Here is a 19,163-nt window from a genome sequence, read left to right as displayed (position 1 = left end):
TGGAGGCAGTGAGAGATTTTACTTTCTTGGGCTCCATGATCACTGCAGATGGTGACAGCAGCCACAAAATTAAAAGACGCCTGCTTCTTGGGAGAAGGGCAATGACAGGCCTAGACAGCATCTTGAGAAGTAGAGACGTCACCTTGCCAATAAAGGTCCGTATAGTTAAAGCCATGGTTTTCCCAGTATTGATGTATGGAAGTGAGAGCTGGACCATAAAGAAGGCTGATCGCCGAAGAATTGATGCTTTTGAATTTTGGTGCTGGAGGAGACTCTTGAGAGTCCCATGGACTGCAAGAAGATCAAACCTCTCCATTCTTAAGGAAATCAGCCCTGAGTGCTCACTGGAAGGACAGATCGTGAAGCTGAGGCTCCAATACTTTGGCCACCTCATGAGAAGAGAAGACTCCCTGGAGAAGACACTGATGCTGGGAAAGATGGAGGGCACAAGGAGAAGGGGACGACAGAGGACGAGATGGTTGGATAGTGTTTTCGAGGTTACCAGCATGAGTCTGACCAAACTGTGGGAGGTAGTGGAAGACAGAAGTGCCTGGCGTGCTCTGGTCCATGGGGTCACGAAGAGTCGGACACGACTAAACGACTAAACAACAACAACATAGTGATACCACGCTCCATGATGAGTATTTCTCCTTGAGATGTTGGAGCATCATATAGTGGTCTATCTTACTCTTGCCTTCTCTAAATCCCACCTGTTGAGATATACTCAAATGAAAATCAGCTACTCTGCACTCAAATTTAACTGCAGGTTCTTATAATATGAAAATCACAAAGGCACACTCCAACAACAACAACACCACTGACCCCTGCAGGTAATTGCTGCCGTTTGGAATGAAAGCATGTTTGTGCTCAACTTGTGCAGCAAGAAAAAATAAGTTTCCTCAGGAAATCAACCTTTAAGCTCATGAATAAAAAGACTGGGGTGTAATGCTGGTTTCTTTCTTTACACCTGATGTTACTATCTAGGATGAGGCTTCATTTACACCTGAAGCCTGATCCATTACCTCCTGTAGCTGGCACCCTGAAATGGGTTTTAGTTACACAGCCAGCACTATCCAAATATTATCTTCTCCTTTAGCGTCTATCTGTGGCAAGAGTAAAATAGAAGGATTCCCTCGATGCCTAGATCCAGGTTTGGGGCAAGTACTCTTTAATGAGAGAGCCCCAGTAGAGATTAAAAATTACAAAACATGCAGCAAAGTGTGGAAATATAGGCAGTTAAAGCTTTAAAAGGTCCATTTCGAAGTTCCTTCCAAAATCATGCAATTCCCTTAGTATAGAAGAGACTGTTGGTGTAATTTGAAAAAAATGGGTGAAATTGCACTAAGTGTTTGGCCCATGTCTTGAGCAGCCCATCCTCTGTGTCTGGATTCTGTTTAGAGCTAGCATGCCAGCTGCACTGGGTGGCTTAGAACCCACCGACCATCGGCAACCATCGGACATAACCATTGTACGTAACCATCCTCTGCTACCATTTGTTGGAAAAACGCCCGGGAAGGCCGCCACCTTCCCAAGACACCGAGGTGTCTCTCCGATGGTCACCCTCTGGCTGTAAATTGCCCTCAGTCCAGAGAGACCGGTAATAAGCGACCCCTCCCTCCTGAGAGGAGCACACTCGTCTTCTAGCATCCCACTGCAGAAGAAAGAGACAGTCAGTAGCTACACACTACTTTATTTACAGACTCATCCACCCTCCCTTTCTTTAAGGGATGTATGTGTGTACAGAGGCAGCTATAAGGCCAAGACTGCATTCAGCAGCATTGGCAGGAGTGTGAAGTAGCCACTGAGAAGAGGTTTTGCTCAGTGCAAGGCTATCAGCAGAGAAGCTGAAGATTACATGCTGTAAGGTTCAGTATAGCATGGTGAGCTAGCATGGTAAAGTGCTAGTGGATCTCTCTGTACACTTGTATCATTGCAAGGTTTACCGTACTTTTAAGTAAACAGGCACTGTCTTTATTGTATTTTTGGCACCTGTTGAAGAATTTCCTCTTCAAACATGCCTTCTAAGTGATTACTTTTATCGCAGTCAGTATCTGAATTTAGCTGAAATTGTTTTTATATATCCAATGGTATTAACTCTTTTCACAAATGCAGTTGTTTTGCATATGGTTTTTACTGTACCGTGAAATCACTTTGAGATGCTTAATAAGAAGCATTTAGTAAAGGAAATAAACAAACATGGTTCCTATCCCCAACACTGCACAAACACACGTTTGTGGCAGGGAAGAAACCATTCACAGCTGAAAATGGCAGGTTCAACATGATTGTGTGGGCGCATTGTATGGATGCTTTTTAGAGGGCACCCGCACAATGCCAGCACCCAATCATGGTGAACTTTATTTCACCTCAGTTCTTCCATTTTCTCAGACCTCATAAACTACCCCCACCCCAAACAGAAAAGTAGCACAACCTGCACAGTTGTAGATGCCTTTAGCACTATTATTCTGCCTTTTGAAAAGGTGGGGTTTTGTTGTGGGCAGAGACAGCAACATAGAAGGCTACCTTACCATTCTTCTATTCAGCTCAGTATTGTCAGCACCAACTGCCAGCATGTCTCCAGCTTTCAAAGAGGAAATCTTTCCTAGCCCTACCTAGAGTTACCCTACAGTGTGTCCATTTGAAAGCCGATATGCACTATCCCAGCAATGGTGGCACAGAAAGTATCTACACCTGACCAATGGCATTGTGGGCTGGGTGTATAGCATGATCACAACCACCATTTCCTTCTTGATTCATCTGGGGCATGTGCACAGTGGAAAAGGCGTAGAAAACATAATAATGAGGAGGGTTTTCACATATCAAGTAGCCACCCCTAGGCAGGATCTAGAATCAGTCTAGAATGAAAGCAGTATGTTGAGGACAAGAATGAACGATTCTGGATCGAAAAAAGCTACATTTTTGTGCTACAAATAGGTTAGTATGTCAACACAGCACAAAACTCCACCACTGACCCATCTCAGCATGCAATTCTCCATTTTAAATGTCCAATTCAGCACTTAACAAAGAAAATACAATGACTCCATAAGCTGAAAAAGAGCAGATTCAACAAATGAGCCTCCTTTTCACCTTTGAATGGAATAGGGTAAAAATACCTAAGTTCAGATATAGAATTCAGTCCTGAGCACAGAAACTGCAAAGGGCATGGGAGGTTCCCCTCCACAGGGCACTGAGCCGAGGGGGCACAAAATTGGGAAGACACATAATTGAGAAGATCTGTTTGGGGGTGCCAAATTTTGGCCTAGCTCTGAGGGCCATATTATCAAAGATTACTAACTCTGCCCCTGCAACAAATGAGGGATATTTTAATTGGTCCAATGATAGTAGAACTGAGAAAGCCAAGGACAGAATGTGAGTCAAAGTGAATAATAATAATAATGGATAAATTTATGGCAATAAATAAATAAACCACGGTAATTATTTTTATATGCTTCCTGATGCACTGCAGCGGGGAATAGCACAGAGTTTGTGAGGGTGGGGGTGCAATGTCAGCCCCAAAACAGGCTTGTTATTGACTTCTTTCACTCCTTCTGGCAGCTGGAAGCGGAATGCCCTCAAAAGGGTGGTTAGGAAGAGGAATATCTCCATCTTGGCCATCTGCTCTCCCACACAGGCTCGAGCCCCTGCAGAGGAAAGAAGGCGGAAGCAGCAAGTGAGTCATAACCAACTCCATCTATTCTCCAGTTCATCTGGTTTGCTCAGCCAGTAGTTTTAGCCATAACAACAGCAACAAAAAGCTGGAAAACAGCTACTCCCAAAGTACCTCCCTTTAATCCTCTGGGCTGACATCCTGAGGGTCCTGGCTTTGCTCCAGGAAATACTGGAAGCTGACCTTGAGCGGCTGCAGTTCCTAAAGGAAGACTAAGCTTGAAAGCAGAGTGAGAATTTGGATATGGAGCATACAGGTCGTGGCTGTATCACTATATGTAGTACTTTGGGAAAGCAGGTCTAACTACTGCCAGAACAGCTTAAGGCAGGGGTCAGCAATGTGTGGCCCATGAAGACCATTTTACCATCCTACGAGCCGCCCCTGAACCAAGCCATCCGCTCAACGAGTCCCCCGCACACTGCACTAAACCAGTGCAGCGCGACACGGGGACACGCCGAGCGGCACCAGAAATTGTGTCTGCACATGTGCAGATACTGGAAATCGCGTCTGCGCATGTCCAGATGCCAAAAATTGCTTCTGCGCAGGTGCAATTTTTGGCGTCTGGGCATGCGCAGACGCGATTTCCGGCGTCGCGCTGCGCCAGTCCGGTCCACAGACGATCTCTGTGGGAGTAATCCGGCTCATGGCCGGTAAACCTTGCTGACCCCTGGCTTAAGGGAAGGAATAATCAAAGTGCACACATTGCCTGTGGGTGAATCCCCAACATCTCAGAGGAGACACCTGGTGGACAATAGAGGCAGCTGCCACAGTGATGATGGAAGAAGAAGAAGAAGAAGAAGAAGGAGAAGGAGAAGGAGAAGGAGAAGGAGAAGGAGAAGGAGAAGGAGAAGGAGAAGGAGAAGAGTAGTTTGGATTTGATATCCCGACTTTCACACCCCTTCAGGAGTCTCAAAGCTGCTAACAATCTCCTTTCCCTTCCTCCCCCACAACAAACACTCTGTGAGGTGAGTGGGGCTGAGAGACTTCAAAGAAGTGTGGCTGGCCCAAGGTCACCCAGCAGCTGCATGTGGAGGAGCGGAGACGCGAACCCAGTTCCCCAGATTACGTGACTACCGCTCTTAACCACTACACCACACTGGCTCTCACGATGGAGATCCGGTCAAAGGCGACTATGGGGTGCGATGCTCCTTACAACAAAAAGAAGAAATGGAGAGAGAGAGATGGAAAGAGAGCGAGAAGAGGCTGGAGCAGCTGGTTGTTCTGGGCTCACCTTCTGCAGCAGCCATAGAGAAAAAAATATTTTGTACAATATTTTGGAAGTGGATGCAATTTACAACAGAGTTACAGTTTATAACTAATTCATCATTTTATGTTAATAATTTTTGGAATTTTATGAAACTTTCAGTATATAATTTTGTAAATAAAAAAGGAAGAAAACTGAAATAGATAAATATATATAGCCACTGGATCCCCCAATTCTGATTGGGGCTTTAATTCTAGGAGAGTGAAGATTTTAACCCTTCCCCTCTTAAACCATTTCCCTAAACTAAATTGCTCTTCCAGAGATGCTGTTTGCGCCAAAGCAGGGATAGCCAATGTGTTACCCTCCAAGTGCCACTACAACTCCTGTCAGCTCCAGCCAGCATGGGCAAGAGTCATGGATGATGGACGTTGTAGCCCAACAACATCTGGAGAGATACCCCTACTCTATGGAGGGAGAATTCAGATTGGATTGAAAATGGTGTGGAAGAAGAATGTTAAATTCATTGCTCTCTCAACACTATCACTCCAACCTGATTTTTAAACCACAGGGGATCCATTCATGGCCCTCCCTCTGTTTGATCACCTTTGACCATTCACTTGTTTGAAACAAGCTACTAAATGTGGCCATGATTATTTCTACATTTACCTGCTCCAAATGGCAGGTATTCTTCTCTAGACCTAAAATTTCCATCCGTGTCCAAAAAATGGTGCGGGTTGAACTCTTCAGGTGTTTCCCATCGCCTGGGATCGACAAGAACAGAGTTCAGATCTGTAATAACAAGTGTCCTCTGAAAAGAAGAAACAGTTGGCTCAGAATGCGTCTGGACCAGCACAAAACAGTTTTGCCATTCACTGCCCCAGTAATCAATCTTAACACATTTCTAACATACCAAGATACAGTCTATATTTATGGTGTACAATAATCACAATATTTAATTCTAATTCTGATTTGGTGCATCAGAATATAGTGTGTGTCAGCCCAAGGCACATCAGAGGCTGCTGAGTTCAGCACAGGGCGTGTTTGAGGCTACTCTCCTTCTGCTTCAATTTGTTGTTGGGAATTATATAACTTTTCTTTCCCTTTTAACAGAAGGGAATGAGATTGGCATGCATGCTAATCCCTCACAGGTGGAAAAAGCCTGCCAAATTATAGGAAAGCAGGTCCAGGGATTCTTGTACTGGATACTTTCCTTGCAAGTTTTTATGCCTTTGGAGGTTAGATGACCATCTGTTATGGATGTTGTAGTTGAGATTCCTGTATTGCAAGGAGTTGGACTAGATGACCCTCAGCGTCCCTTCCAACTCTACAATTCTATGATTATATGTATCTTGATAAAACTAGTTATGTGTTTGGGTTTCATCCTCTCATTCCAGATCACTTATGCAATAGTCTGTTCCTTGTATTTGTCATAATAGAATTTTTTAACTTTCAGGTTATTAATCTTCAGATATTTTTTTCGAGAGAGAGGGGAGATCCTTCTCCCTCAGATTTTGTGCTACATGTGTGCATTTAAAGTGCCACTATCAGGTGCTCTTTGCTTTCAAAATATACAGCTGTTGCCTTATCTATATCCTGTACCTTTGGAATGTGAAAACCATGCATTTCCATATCCTTTGCACTTCGCCTGGGAATCCCAATTAATAAGGGATATTTTGCACGCAAAATTTCATGCATCACCGCATTGGTGTAAGGCAGTTTCTTTCGATCTTCATAGCAAATGGGAAGGGAGGAACCTAAAACATCTTCCATCTCCTTGTAGACTTTATCTGCAGGAAAAAGTGGGAAATTAAGCTTTACCGTATTTTAAAATCCACTAGTTTTAATCTGAGAAACACACAGCAACTAAACTGTAGAGGATGGGATGAAAAGACCCCGGTATATTAAGTGAGGCTCATTGGTAGATGCTGGCAGCACCCTCAAAATAAGAAGTTAACAATTACCGTATTTTTCGTCCTATAGGGCGCACTGGCCCATAGGACGCACCTCGGTTTTTTTGGGGGGGAATGAATAAAAAATATATATTTTCCTACCCCAGCCGCGGCTGCCGCCCCAAGCCTCGCGTGCCTGGCAGGACCTCCTGCCGGGCGCGCAAGGCTTGCGGACACCTGCCCGAAGGGCGCCCCGTGCTTCGGGCTGCAGGCTGCTGCCCGCAAGCCTTGTGAGCCCGCAGGAACTCCCGCCGGGCTTGCAAGGCTTGCAGATAGCTTCCTGAAGCCTGGAGAGCGAGAGGGGTCAGTGCGCACCGATGCCTCTCGCTCTCCAGGCTTCAGCGAAAGCCTGCATTTGCCCCATAGGACGCACACACATTTCCCCTTCATTTTTGGAGGGGAAAAAGTGCATCCTATGGGGCGAAAAATACGGTAAATACCGTGAATGCAGTTGCATGTGGGAAAGATCTATTGCTCTGTGGTAGAACATCTGCTTTGCATGCAGAAGGTCCGTGATTCAATTCCCAGAATCTCCAGGTAGAGCTGGGAATGTTCCTTCCCTGAAATCCCGGAGAGCTGATGGCAGCCAGTGTAGGCAATACTGAGCTGGATGGACCCTGGCCCTGACTCAGCAGCAGCCAGTTTCTCATGTTTCCACAAGTTCAGAGGGGAGTTCCTTACTCTCTGGGAAGACTATTTCACCAGGAGCCAGATCAAATGTTTCTTTCACCCACTCCGTTCTGCCCTTACTGAAACTCAGTGCCTGGCTTCTCTCCCACACAGAACAGGATTGCAGCCAGTGCATGGAGGCCAGTTAGCACAATTCTATGGCTGCCCATTTCCCCCTGTCTTCCTCCTGGCAAAGTGGTTGCTTGGCCACGGTGGCGACCCACACTGTGCCCTGCTCAGCCATACCCCAAGGCAAATACCTGTGGCTGCCATTGGAAGATTCAGGACAGGCAAAGGAAAGTACTTCTTCATATAAGGTAAAGGGACCCTTGACCATTAGGTCCAGTCGTGGCCGACTCTGGAGTTGCGGCGCTCATCTCGCTTTATAGGCCGAGGGAGCCGGCGTACAGCTTCCGGGTCATGTGGCCAGCATGACTAAGCTGCTTCTGGCGAACCAGAGCAGCGCATGGAAACACGGTTTTCCTTCCCGCTGGAGCGGTACCTATTTATCTACTTGCACTTTGACGTGCTTTCGAACTGCTAGGTTGGCAGGAGCAGGGACCGAGCAATGGGAGCTCACCCCATCGCGGGGATTCGAACTGCCGACCTTCTGAACAGCAAGTTCTAGGTTCTGTGGTTTAACCCACAGCGCCACCCGCGTCCCAGGTCTTCTTCCTATAGCACAGAGTTAAATTCTGGAATTTACTCCCACAAGATGTGATGCCCACTCACTTGAATGGCTTTAGAAGGGGATTTGCTGATTTTTTAAAGAGGATAAGGCTATCAATGGCTGATAAACATGATGGCTATGTTCTCCCTCATCCCTGCTGTGTAAAAAGTAGTATGTCTGTAAATACCAATCGGTGGGAATCACAGAGAATACTGTTCCAATCTGGTCCTGTTCACAGGCTTCCCATACGCACCTGGTTGGCCACTGTGGGAACTTAGTGATTTGGTGGATAATTTGTTGCATTTTTACTGGGGAGAACTGGGTACAGATTCTCCCAAGCTGATCATGGGGCATTCTGGTTGCTCTTGAGAAAATAATTGTGCTCAGACTATGAACATATATTTGTCATCCACCCATTATGACACCTTGGAAGAATCACAACCTGCTACTAAAAAAAGCAGATAAATCTAAGCTCTTCCCTACAGGGATCCAGAGAGGTGCTTGCTTCCATTGCAAAGTTCTCCCTCACCTTGAACATCTGGATAAGACACCAGGAGGAGCAGTCCCCATTGCAGAGTAGCAGCAGTCGTCTCTGTCCCTGCGATAAAGAGGTCAAGAACACACTCTGCCAGGTTCTCTTCATCAAAGGTAGAGTTGGGGTCATCCTTGCTCTATTGACGATAATGGGAAAAGGTGAAATGTTGGAATTATTTACAGGCCACACAAAATCTATCTGACCTTGGGGTGGGGGGTGTCTTCCTATTGCAACACCTAATAATATGTTTTGCAGGTGAGTGTGCAGGAAGATACTTGGACATAGTCATGGATTGGAGTAGGAAAGGATCTCTCCAACACCCTTCTGAAGACATGCAGAATAAGAGATAATAAAAAGAAACCACAGCCCTTTTCAAGTCAGCTTTCCAAAAAAAAATTTGGGGTGATGGTGCAAAAACAGTGGCATCATCTGCACAAATCCAGTGCAAGTTTATGGGTATCCTCTCCCAAACTTATTTAATAGTGGTTTGCATTGTCTGTTTGCGTACCTGAAATTACAAGGTGAACTGGGGTGATCTTGGAAACGTTTTTCTGAATCAGATCACACCACCAGCAAGGCATCTCAGAGCAGATCAGGGACTTTCTACACTTCTGAATGGCTCTGTGGCTTTGTTGTCTGACCACCCCACCCCAAAATGAAATCAAGCTGGCTGGACTAGAAAAGGAGGCTGAAAGGAAATAATAATAATAATAATAATAATAATAATAATAATAATAATAATAATATTTCTCATTTATACCCCGCCCATCTGGCTGGGCTTCCCCAGCCACTCTGAGCAGCAAAAAGTGATTATTGATCCACCCAACCAAAACCATCACGATAAATCATCTATGACCCCAAATGAAGTGGTTTAAAGTCCAATTTCCCCCAATACAGTCGTACCTTGGTTGTTGAACGCCTTGTGACTCAAATGTCTTGGCTCCCAAATGCCGCAAATCCGGAAGTTCCTGCAGCCAGTCAGAAGCTGCACCTTGGTTTTCAAACGTTTTGGAAGTTGAATAGACTTCCGGAATGGATTCCCTTTGAGAACCAAGGTACAACTGTATATTGAATTATCCCTGTATTAGGTACACCCAAATTTACAGAGGGAAAGAATCAAGACAGGTGCTGTTTGAGGGTAACTTCATCTGGACTACACAAGTACCGTATTTTTTGCTCTATAAGACGCACCGGACCACAAGACGCACCTAGTTTTTGGAGGAGGAAAACAAGAAAAAAAATATTCTGAATCTCAGAAGCCAGAACAGCAAGAGGGATTGTTGCGCAGTGCAGCAATCCCTCTTGCTGTTCTGGCTCCTGTGATAGCTGTGCAGCCTGCATTCGCTCCATAAGACGCACACACATTTCCCCTTACTTTTTAGGAGGGAAAAAGTGAGTCTTATAGAGCAAAAAATACGGTAAGTGGGAACTCAGACAAACACACATTGTAGTGTGGACAGGCCCCAAGTGCCTGGAGTTGACAGTGGATGCTTACTTTCTCCATCTGAAGTAGATAGAAATCAATGAAATCCTGCGGCTCATCCTTTCGTTGCTCTTTATGCCTTTCTAACTCCTCCTTTGCAAATGAAAGTACCAAGTCTGCAGAGGCAAATAACTTCCTATGAGGCCCTGGGAAATGTTTCATGAGCCATGGGAAGATTTCATACAGCTGCAGAGGAGGAGAAAGCAAAAACCACAAGTCACTACCACAAAATGGTTTGGTAACAAGGTCTGTCAACAAACTCATTTGGACTGGCACTTCAGCATCATGGCCTGGATTATTATTGAGGCTGTGGCTAAATGTCTGTGGGCGCTCTCTGACCCAGAGTTACTCCTGGGTGGCAGGTGGCAGAGTGCTTTTACATCACTTCAGCTGGCAGTGAGTTGGGCATACTAAATAGGACCGCATTAGAAGACAGGTTGGGATGTTTAACCAGTACAAAAAAGCAGCTGCCAGCAGTCAGTTCATATAACATTCGTTTTACACCATTCTTACTGTTACGTATTTTAAAGCCCTTCATGACCCAGGACCAGGGTCCCTAAAGCTGTATTCTCCTTTCAGAACCACAACTTCCGTCTCTGAGCCCTGCTCTGGGTCCCATCACCATTAGAAATATAGCAGCTGGCAGAATTCTTGGAGAATTTCCCATAGTGGCAGCAAAAACATGAAATACCCTTTCTAGGTAGTTCCTCCAAACTTCTCTGTTCAAGTGAATAAACATGGGTCTGAAGATGATCTGTTGATGGATAGATGCTGCTGTGTTCTGAACTTAACTAACCTGTCTGTTCTGATTCTGCTACATATTATTTTAATAAGTTTTTAATAGGTGTTGCAGTTATGATTATATTGCTTCTGAAGCTTTGTGGGGTTTTTTTGTTCATTCCTGGTTTCTCTTTAGCCTCTTTGAATACTTTAGAGAAAAGTGAGGTATATATGTATTAAATTTATGTGAACTATCAAAGCTTAAGGACACAGTGCTAAGGTGAATTATTTTCACATTTTGGCTCATTTTTGTTGCAAAGAGTTTAGTGCAACATTCATTCATTCAGCAGTCGGTCTGTGAGCACTTAGTAAAGGATGCTGTGATTACTAAGACCCAGCATGGGTTTCTCAAAAGTAAGCATGCCAAATGAATCTCATTTCTCTTTTTAATGGCGTTACAAGCTTGGTGAATCAGGGGAATGCTGTGGTTATAGTGTATCTTGATTTCAGTAAGGCTTTTGACAAAGTCACCCGTGATATTCTTGCGACAAAACTCATAAAACATGGGTTGAATGAGGTAACGGGTGGATTTGTAGCTGTCACAAAGAAAATGGAGCTAGCTTGTTTTCTCCAATCATCATCATCATCATCATCATCATCATCATCATGGCTTCTTTTTGAGATGAAACTCACCAGAACTCAGTTCCGTCACCTCTCAGCTTGGCACCATTGCCATTATAAGAGAACAAGGGAGGCATTAATGGTGAGTTGTGGCACCTTTTTTTCTAGAAAAATAGTGCTAATTGTTATCATTATCATTAGCAATCATTATTATTATACCCTGCTGAGTATAATAATAGGGTAGGACTTGAATCAGTGGCTTCAATTTTCAAGAAAGGAGATTCTGACTGAATATCATCAAGAACTTTCTGACAGCAAGAGCTGTTTAACAGTGGAATGGACACCCTCAGGAGGTTGTGGACTTTCCTTCCTTGGTAATTGCTTGGCTGCAGAAGTTGCTGGAAGGAGGCATACAAGACGGGCCATCCAACCCGGATTTAAATCCACATATCCCTGCAATGAATCGAGTACTCTGAGGGCCCATGCATACTTCTGCTTGTGCCCTGCTTTCTAGACACGGATCCAAATGGTTTTTCATTTTCCTGCCACTTTCCCCAGGAAAACCCACTGTTTATCACTGAATTGGAACATCAACTCACAAAAGAAGCAACTGACATTTGTTCCAATTCAGTGGCGAACAGCAGGTTTTCCAGGGGGAGAAACCTGCAGGACAAATGGAAGTGTAGATGAGCCCTAAGATTTAGGAGTACTGCCATAATGTTCTGCGAATGCTTATTTTAGTTAGGGCCTCTGGGAATCAAAAGTCTACTCACCATGTGAAGTAAGGTATTCGAATCTTTCAAGAGGCAATCAACGGCATCAATCAATTTTTGGAATTTTTCATCTTCAAGAGAAAATCGGTATCCAAAAGCCAAAACACATATCAAGCTGGACACTGCATTAGTGATGGGGAGTGAAAAATCATGTGGCTGCCCTGCAAATGAAATCATTTACATTTATATCTCGGAAAGCTGCTAGGATCAATTGCTATTTTAAAAATAAAAGTGAAAACGTCTGAAATTCCATTCCAAAATGTGCAGAGATTGTGCATAAAGATCTCTGCAAACTGGGATAGGTATCAGCATCATTACTTACCATATTTACGTGAATGTAATGTGCACCTTTTTTGGCCAAATTACAGTGTGAAAATTAGGGTGCACGTTAGATTTGATGGCACATTTGCATTCACCAGCAAATACTTTGTTGGTTTCAAGGTTTTGAAAACTGAGGTGTTCATTAGATTGGAGGGTGATTTGATTCATGTAAATACGGTAATATCACATACCTTTTGCATGTGCAAAGACCTCCACAAGACGATGGGCTTCCTCTTGTATTTGGAACTCCATGCCTTTCTTCCCCAGACCCAGCTTCCGCATAGTAATGACACTGAACCGTCTCTGCTGCTTCCAGGTGTGACCATTTGAAAATACCAAACCTAAAACAGGAAGGAATCAATGAGAAAACATTACTCACAAAAATGCCATATTTTTAAAATTGTCAGTCAACCAAGATGAGACCAAATTTAGTGCAGATAATGCCTGTGCATTTCAGAGATGCCATTCTTTCACAGCTTAAGAACTGCAAGACTGGCACAGAATCTGTCTAGTAAAGTGATATTCACCAGCACTGTACTCTTCAGAAAATGCCTAAGAGGCCATCACTCTATCTTCAAGCACTGGAACTTATTTCAATATAGCACACAGGATCCTTCCAGATATCCTTTTAATGGTGCATTCATGATTATTTGTGATTGTTATGTTATTGAGGTAGTCACACTGCTTCATTTCCTTTTCTTTTCTTTTAATAGAGTTTTTAAAAAAAGTTTTAACATATTAAGCAATAAAATCCAAACTCTTTTATAGAAAGATAAGAAAAGGCAACATATCAAGAAAAGAATACCGAGAGTTGATTCCCCCCATCTCCCACCTGGGAGGTCTCCCCGTTCCTCAGCCTCACACCCTGAGAAAACCCTCTCTGATTTGTCTTCCACAGATCCCTTCTTTTTCTAATCCTCAGTTCTCTGTAAACGTCCTCCTTTATCACAGATATATATGTTCAAATATTAATTCCTGCATATAAGTAATACTTATAGAAAACTATCAAAAAATAAGGTTCATAAAAAGCCAAATCAATAAAGAACCTAAACATAAAAAGAAGAGACTGCTTCATTTCCAATAAGTGTATATCCTATAACTTTCTGCTGAAATCCTATAATTTTTTTCTTCTAGTTTATTTTGGTTCCACTTTTTTGCACTTTAGTCCCTCTGGACAGCAGTCATGTAGCATTGAGGAGGCATCAAAGGATTAATGAAATCAGAATATATTCACCACTAATTCCTTCACTCTACTTCTCATGCACGGAAGAGTCGCTTCTTCCTTTCAAATCAGCAAGACTTCCTCTTTCAGTACCTTCCCAAGATTCCCACAAAAAGTGTTATCATAAGTTCATATCACCTTTGTTGACTTCTGAGTTTTGCACAAGAGCCTAGCCTATGAACCACATTTTGTGGCAATCTTAGTGCCTAATGACCAAGCTGGTAAATGCAGTGCAATGACTTCTTTGAAGACCTCTGCTGTTGGAAAGAGCTTCGGTTGATGGGCATAGTCAAAGTTTGATTTTATACTCTTCTCTGGAGATAGGGCCAGCAAAACCCATCAGCCTTCTCAACAACTTACCCTTTTTTTTAAGTGCAGCTTTCAGGAAAGGGGTCATCGGTCGTTCAGACAAGACTTCTGGTGAGTTTGTAAGGCCTTCTTTCACCGTTTGGAATCCAGACAGTACTACCATAGGATAATGTCCGAGCCATACATTGTAAATGTCTCCATATTGCTTAGGCAGCTGCCATTAGCATCAAAGTAGAAAAGAGAACCATCATGTTAAAATATAGCAGATTATTACAAGCTTTTGTGACTATAGCCCATTGCCACAGGCATTCAGTGAGCTGGCAAAGGCTTCTTTTTCGCCACAACAGAGTGTATTTCAAGGCTATCCAGTTGTTGTGAGACTGAGGACTTACCCACACTAAATCTTGTTCTGCTGCCCGCCCCCTGCTCAGTCAGAACAAACAGAAGTTCAGATTTTATTCAGATTGACATTTGCTCCGATTTAGCACTAAAGAATGAGTCTTCCATGGGAAAGGAGTGGGGCAAAGGAAAACCGTTCAGAGAGGCAATGGGTACCAAGTGGGGATTTGATCAGGTTGAGGTTTCTATAATCCAAGCAAGGTTTCAGCTCCACTAAAGGGACGCAGTTGGTGCTGTGGTCTAAACCACTGAGTATCTTGGGCTTGCTGATTGGAAGGTTGGTGATGAGCTCCCATTGCTTTGTCCCAGCTTCTGCCAATTTAGCAGTCTGAAAGCACACCAGTACGAGTAGATAAATAGGTACCACTGTGACGGGAAGGTAAACAGTGTTTCCGTGCTCTCTGGCTTCCGTCACGGCTCCCTCGACCTGAAAGCGAGATGAGCGCCGCAACCCCATAGTCGCCTTTGACCGGACTCAACTGTCCAGGGATCCTTTACCCTTTTTTACCTTCAGCTCCACTGCCCACTTCTTCTTGACAAACACTACTGGGGCACCATCCAGCACCTTCAGTGACTGCAAGAAGCCTGTTGCCAAATCATTATCCAGGAACTACTACAGAAGTGTAAGCTCAGCCTCAGACGTTGGGTAGAGGCAGCTCCAAGGGAAGGGCGCCCCCAGGAATAGCTCAATCACACAGCAATATAGTTGGTGCCATGGCAACTTTGCTGGTTCCTTCTTGCAGAACACATCCCTGAAGGAGTGATACTCAGGCAGGAGTTGACCCTCCTCCCCTGTGGTAGGTCCTGCTCACAAGCACCAGGTGAGGTGGTGGTGGCTGCAGCAGCTCACAGGTGCTTTTCTGTGCAGCAGTGGCCCTGGCAGTGCTCGGATTCAAAACTGGCTAATAGTTGCTTAGATTTTCTCAATCCAGGGTGGGTTTCTTATAGCCCTTATAATTCTTTATATTGTTAAAAGGTTGGGGGCCACCTCCAATCTCTGCCAAGCTGCTGTGGCAAGATGCCAAGGAGGTTCCAGGCACTCCCACAGGGTCTGTGCTATTTTGAGAATCAGGATGTAGTGGAAACTGTTGTAGCTTTAAGAAAAATGATTTATTTGCATATTTGCAACTGAATTTGAATTGTGGGAGTCCAGATCTTACAGGATAGTCATCTCTGGGGTGGCTTGTTCCCCGCAGCAGTGTAGCACTATAGTCCAAGGCTCTCGTCCAAGGTACTGTCTTTGTTCTCCTTCTTCTTCCTAACACACCTTTGCTCCAAGCAACTCCTCCCCATCCATCTGCTATCCCAAGCCTAGTTTTTTAGAGCAACATTTCTCCTGTGAGGCCAGCCTGTGAGCACAAACCTGAGAACCTTCCTTTGATGTGCTAATCACAAGCCATCCACACCTTTGTTTATTAATGTTTTTGTTCTTAACTAGCCCTGGTCAAGCTGGTTCCCATAAGCCAGCCCAGGGATTCCTTGTGTGGCACAGTTCTGCAGATTGTGTTTTGCATTCATATCCCCAATATTAGCTAGATTCTGACATTCATCAATTTCTTGGGTTTAATGGAAGATCTCCCCACTCTACTTATAACAATATATTAGTTAATAGAAATCATTTTGTTTTATGGGAGACATTTACATATACATACAGTATGTGCACCTCAATTTTCAAAACCTTGAAACCAAAAACGTATTTGCTGGTGAATGTAAATGTGCCATCAAATCTAATGCACACCCTAATTTTCATGACGTTATTTGGCCAAAAAAAGGTATGCATTACAATCGAGTAAATACAGTGTATAGAATATACATATAAATTTATAGAATATTAAATTCATAGTCAAATATAAAGTCATCCCATATGTAAAAAAGTAATTCACAAACGTATTTTAGAATATTGCAGCTAATATAATGTATACAAAAAGTTTTTCTTTTCTTATATATCCCTGAATAATGTATATGGATTTGCTCCCCCAAAATTAAATACAGGGTAATCATACAGCCAATCAATCTGGCATTATATATTTAAAAAATGATTATTGGTGATGCAAACAAGCCAGATAAGATTCGTTATGATGAGAAAATTGAAATCTTGAAAGACCTACTTGGCTTTCAGTACATTTCCCAGCAAAATTCAGTGTGTTGGTGCTGACCTTTAAAGTCCTAAATGGCTTTGGCCCAGTATACCTGAAGGAGCATCTCCACCCCTATCGTTCAGCCCGGACACTGCAGTCCAGCGCCAAGGGCCTTCTGGCGGTTCCCTCACTGTGAGAAGCGGTTATTGTGGAACGCCCTCCCATCAGATGTCAAGGAAATAAATAACTATCTGACTTTTAGAAGACATCTGAAGGCAGCCCTATTTAGGGAAAGGGTCATTCCACATCAAATCAATGCAAAAAACAAGGGCTTTGTCACCCACCGTCTTGGATTTTGATGAAACTTGGTGTATTCCCTTCCCTTATGGTTGAAAGAAACCCCCTTAAATGTCCCCCCTCTATCTGATATGATCATTGGTTATGGAGGGGGAAAAATAAGATGTACGCAAGGCCAAGGATCTCAAGAGGAACAGAAATGCAGATTTCACGAAACTTTGAAGTGCTATAAAAGTAAAACCGTTTGAGATAGAGGGGGAAAATTTAAGGGGGGTTCTTTCAACCTTAAGGGAAAGGTGTACGCCAAGTTTCATCAAAATGCAAGACAGTGGGTGACATGACGTGTTGAACTGACCTGGAATGACCCGAAGTTTTTAATGTCTGATGTTTTAGTGTATTTTTAATATTTTGTTGGAAGCTGCCCAGAGTGACTGGGGAAACCAAGCCAGATTAAGATGAGCAGGGTATAAATAATAAATTATTATTATTATTATCATTATCATTATTATTATTATTACATTGAAATCCTTAACTGAATTTACTATGTGTACAATTAAAGTTGCTATAGCATGCAGAATACCTGCAGAATACTGTAGTTTTGATGAAGAGAGGAACAATTGTTCCAATCATCAAGTTGCACTACATGTCACACTTCCATTTTCCCAAAGGTTTTACCAACACAACACTTTACTCACCAGTTGCTGTAGAAATAAAATAATCTGCAGTTCTATTAAGCCAGCTTCTTACTCAACTACTAAATGATTTAGAAAGAAGTACCTTCAAGAAAGTATCTGGTGAAAGTATTTTCCCAATCTGCCACATGCCTCCAATGACAGGAAGTGAGAAAGGTCCAGGAGGGTAGCGTCTGTGTGACCAGAGCTGTCTCAGGAAGTGCAGAATCAGAAGAGCCACCAGCACAAAAATCAAAATTTCCAAGATCCCTGCCATTCTCCTGTTGTTATCTTTCCTCTGTGGATTTCTTTTGCTAGTATAGCTGTGTGCATTGGAACATAGTTTCCCCAAGAGCGTGTTGCTTCCCTTCAAAGATATTGTCACTTGTCTCTGTTCATTCACCAACAACCTTTTATACAGACCAGACTGAAGACAGATGTGGCAAGATTTATTGCATCATATCTAATTAGATCTTGGGCTGCATTTCACTTTGCATGAATTCTTTTAGCGCTTATGTCAAGGTTAGATCTGGTATGTACTTCATTCAAGAATTGGAGTTGTTCCCACGCCTCTGAAGGAAGGAGTGATCTAAACACTAATTACCAGAGGGGTGGAGTGAACTAGGCCAGCCTAGAAGAAGAAGAGGGAAAGCATGCTTAAAAGCAAAAAACCCAGCTTCCATGCAAACACAAGCGGTGCTTACCTTTCACATCCCTCATTGCAACTTGGGCACGGGGAGAGCCAATGCAGTGATGTTGAGGTGGACACCCCCAGTAACACCTTGGCCCTCCCTGCACACAAACATCAATGCTATAGCACCTTCCACTCAGCGAGTTCCCCAGGCACTGTTACAAGACCTGACTGTGCGTTTCACATACCTAACATATATTTATCATGGAAAAGCTAATTTGGGGGAATGAGTAATACTGCCCAAGTATCCCCAGGATACTGCCCCAGCATGCAGACCTAGTGGTGAGAGGAAAAAATCCTTAAATAAGAGACACGGGGGAATGATTAATGCACTTCAATGTCTGTACACTAATGCGCAAAGCATGGGAAATAAACAAGATGAGCTTGAGCTCTTGGTACAGCAAACTAAATATGACATAATAGGAATCACTGAAACCTGGTGGGATAAGTCCCACGATTGGAATGTAATAATGGAGGGATACAATCTATTTCAGAGAAACAGACCAGACAAGAAAGGAGGAGGAGTGGCGTTATATGTCAGGGATGTGTATACCTGTGAAGAGATCCAAGATTTAGAACCTCAAAGCCAAAGTGAGAGCATTTGGGTCAAAATTAAGGGAGAGAAGAATAACAGTGACCTCATTGTGGGAGTTTACTATAGATCCCCAAGCCAAGCGGAGGACATAGATGATGCCTTCCTGGAACAGATGGCCAAGCATGCAAAAGGAAGGGAGATAGTAGTAATGGGGGACTTCAATTACCCGGATATTTGTTGGATGTCAAACTCAGCCAAGAGCATAAGGTCAAACAGATTCCTCACTGGCCTTGCAGACAACTTCATTGTCCAGAAAGTGGGAGAAGCAACAAGAGGAACAGCCATTTTAGAT

At 43.5% G+C, this 19,163-nt stretch overlaps 1 protein-coding gene across 1 annotated transcript; it reads right to left on the bottom strand.

Annotated features, from left to right (window-relative positions):
• Positions 1-3,413: 3,413 nt before the first annotated feature.
• On the bottom strand, positions 3,414-17,942 carry LOC128413457 (cytochrome P450 2J4-like). The gene is made up of 9 exons (XM_053387461.1): positions 17,692-17,942; positions 14,192-14,354; positions 12,801-12,950; positions 12,289-12,449; positions 10,187-10,360; positions 8,686-8,827; positions 6,468-6,655; positions 5,535-5,676; positions 3,414-3,638 (listed from the first exon to the last, which is right to left on the bottom strand). The coding sequence occupies exons 1-9, from the start codon at positions 17,860-17,862 to the stop codon at positions 3,439-3,441; spliced, it is 1,491 nt and encodes a 496-aa protein (XP_053243436.1). The 5' UTR covers positions 17,863-17,942; the 3' UTR covers positions 3,414-3,438.
• Positions 17,943-19,163: the final 1,221 nt, after the last annotated feature.

The sequence above is a fragment of the Podarcis raffonei genome, chromosome 5, assembly GCF_027172205.1.
Source record: "Podarcis raffonei isolate rPodRaf1 chromosome 5, rPodRaf1.pri, whole genome shotgun sequence".
In the NCBI taxonomy this organism is placed as follows: Eukaryota; Metazoa; Chordata; class Lepidosauria; order Squamata; family Lacertidae; genus Podarcis; species Podarcis raffonei.
The sequence above is the reverse complement of the archived record's forward strand: the minus strand, read 5'-3'. Positions and strand labels throughout refer to the sequence as shown.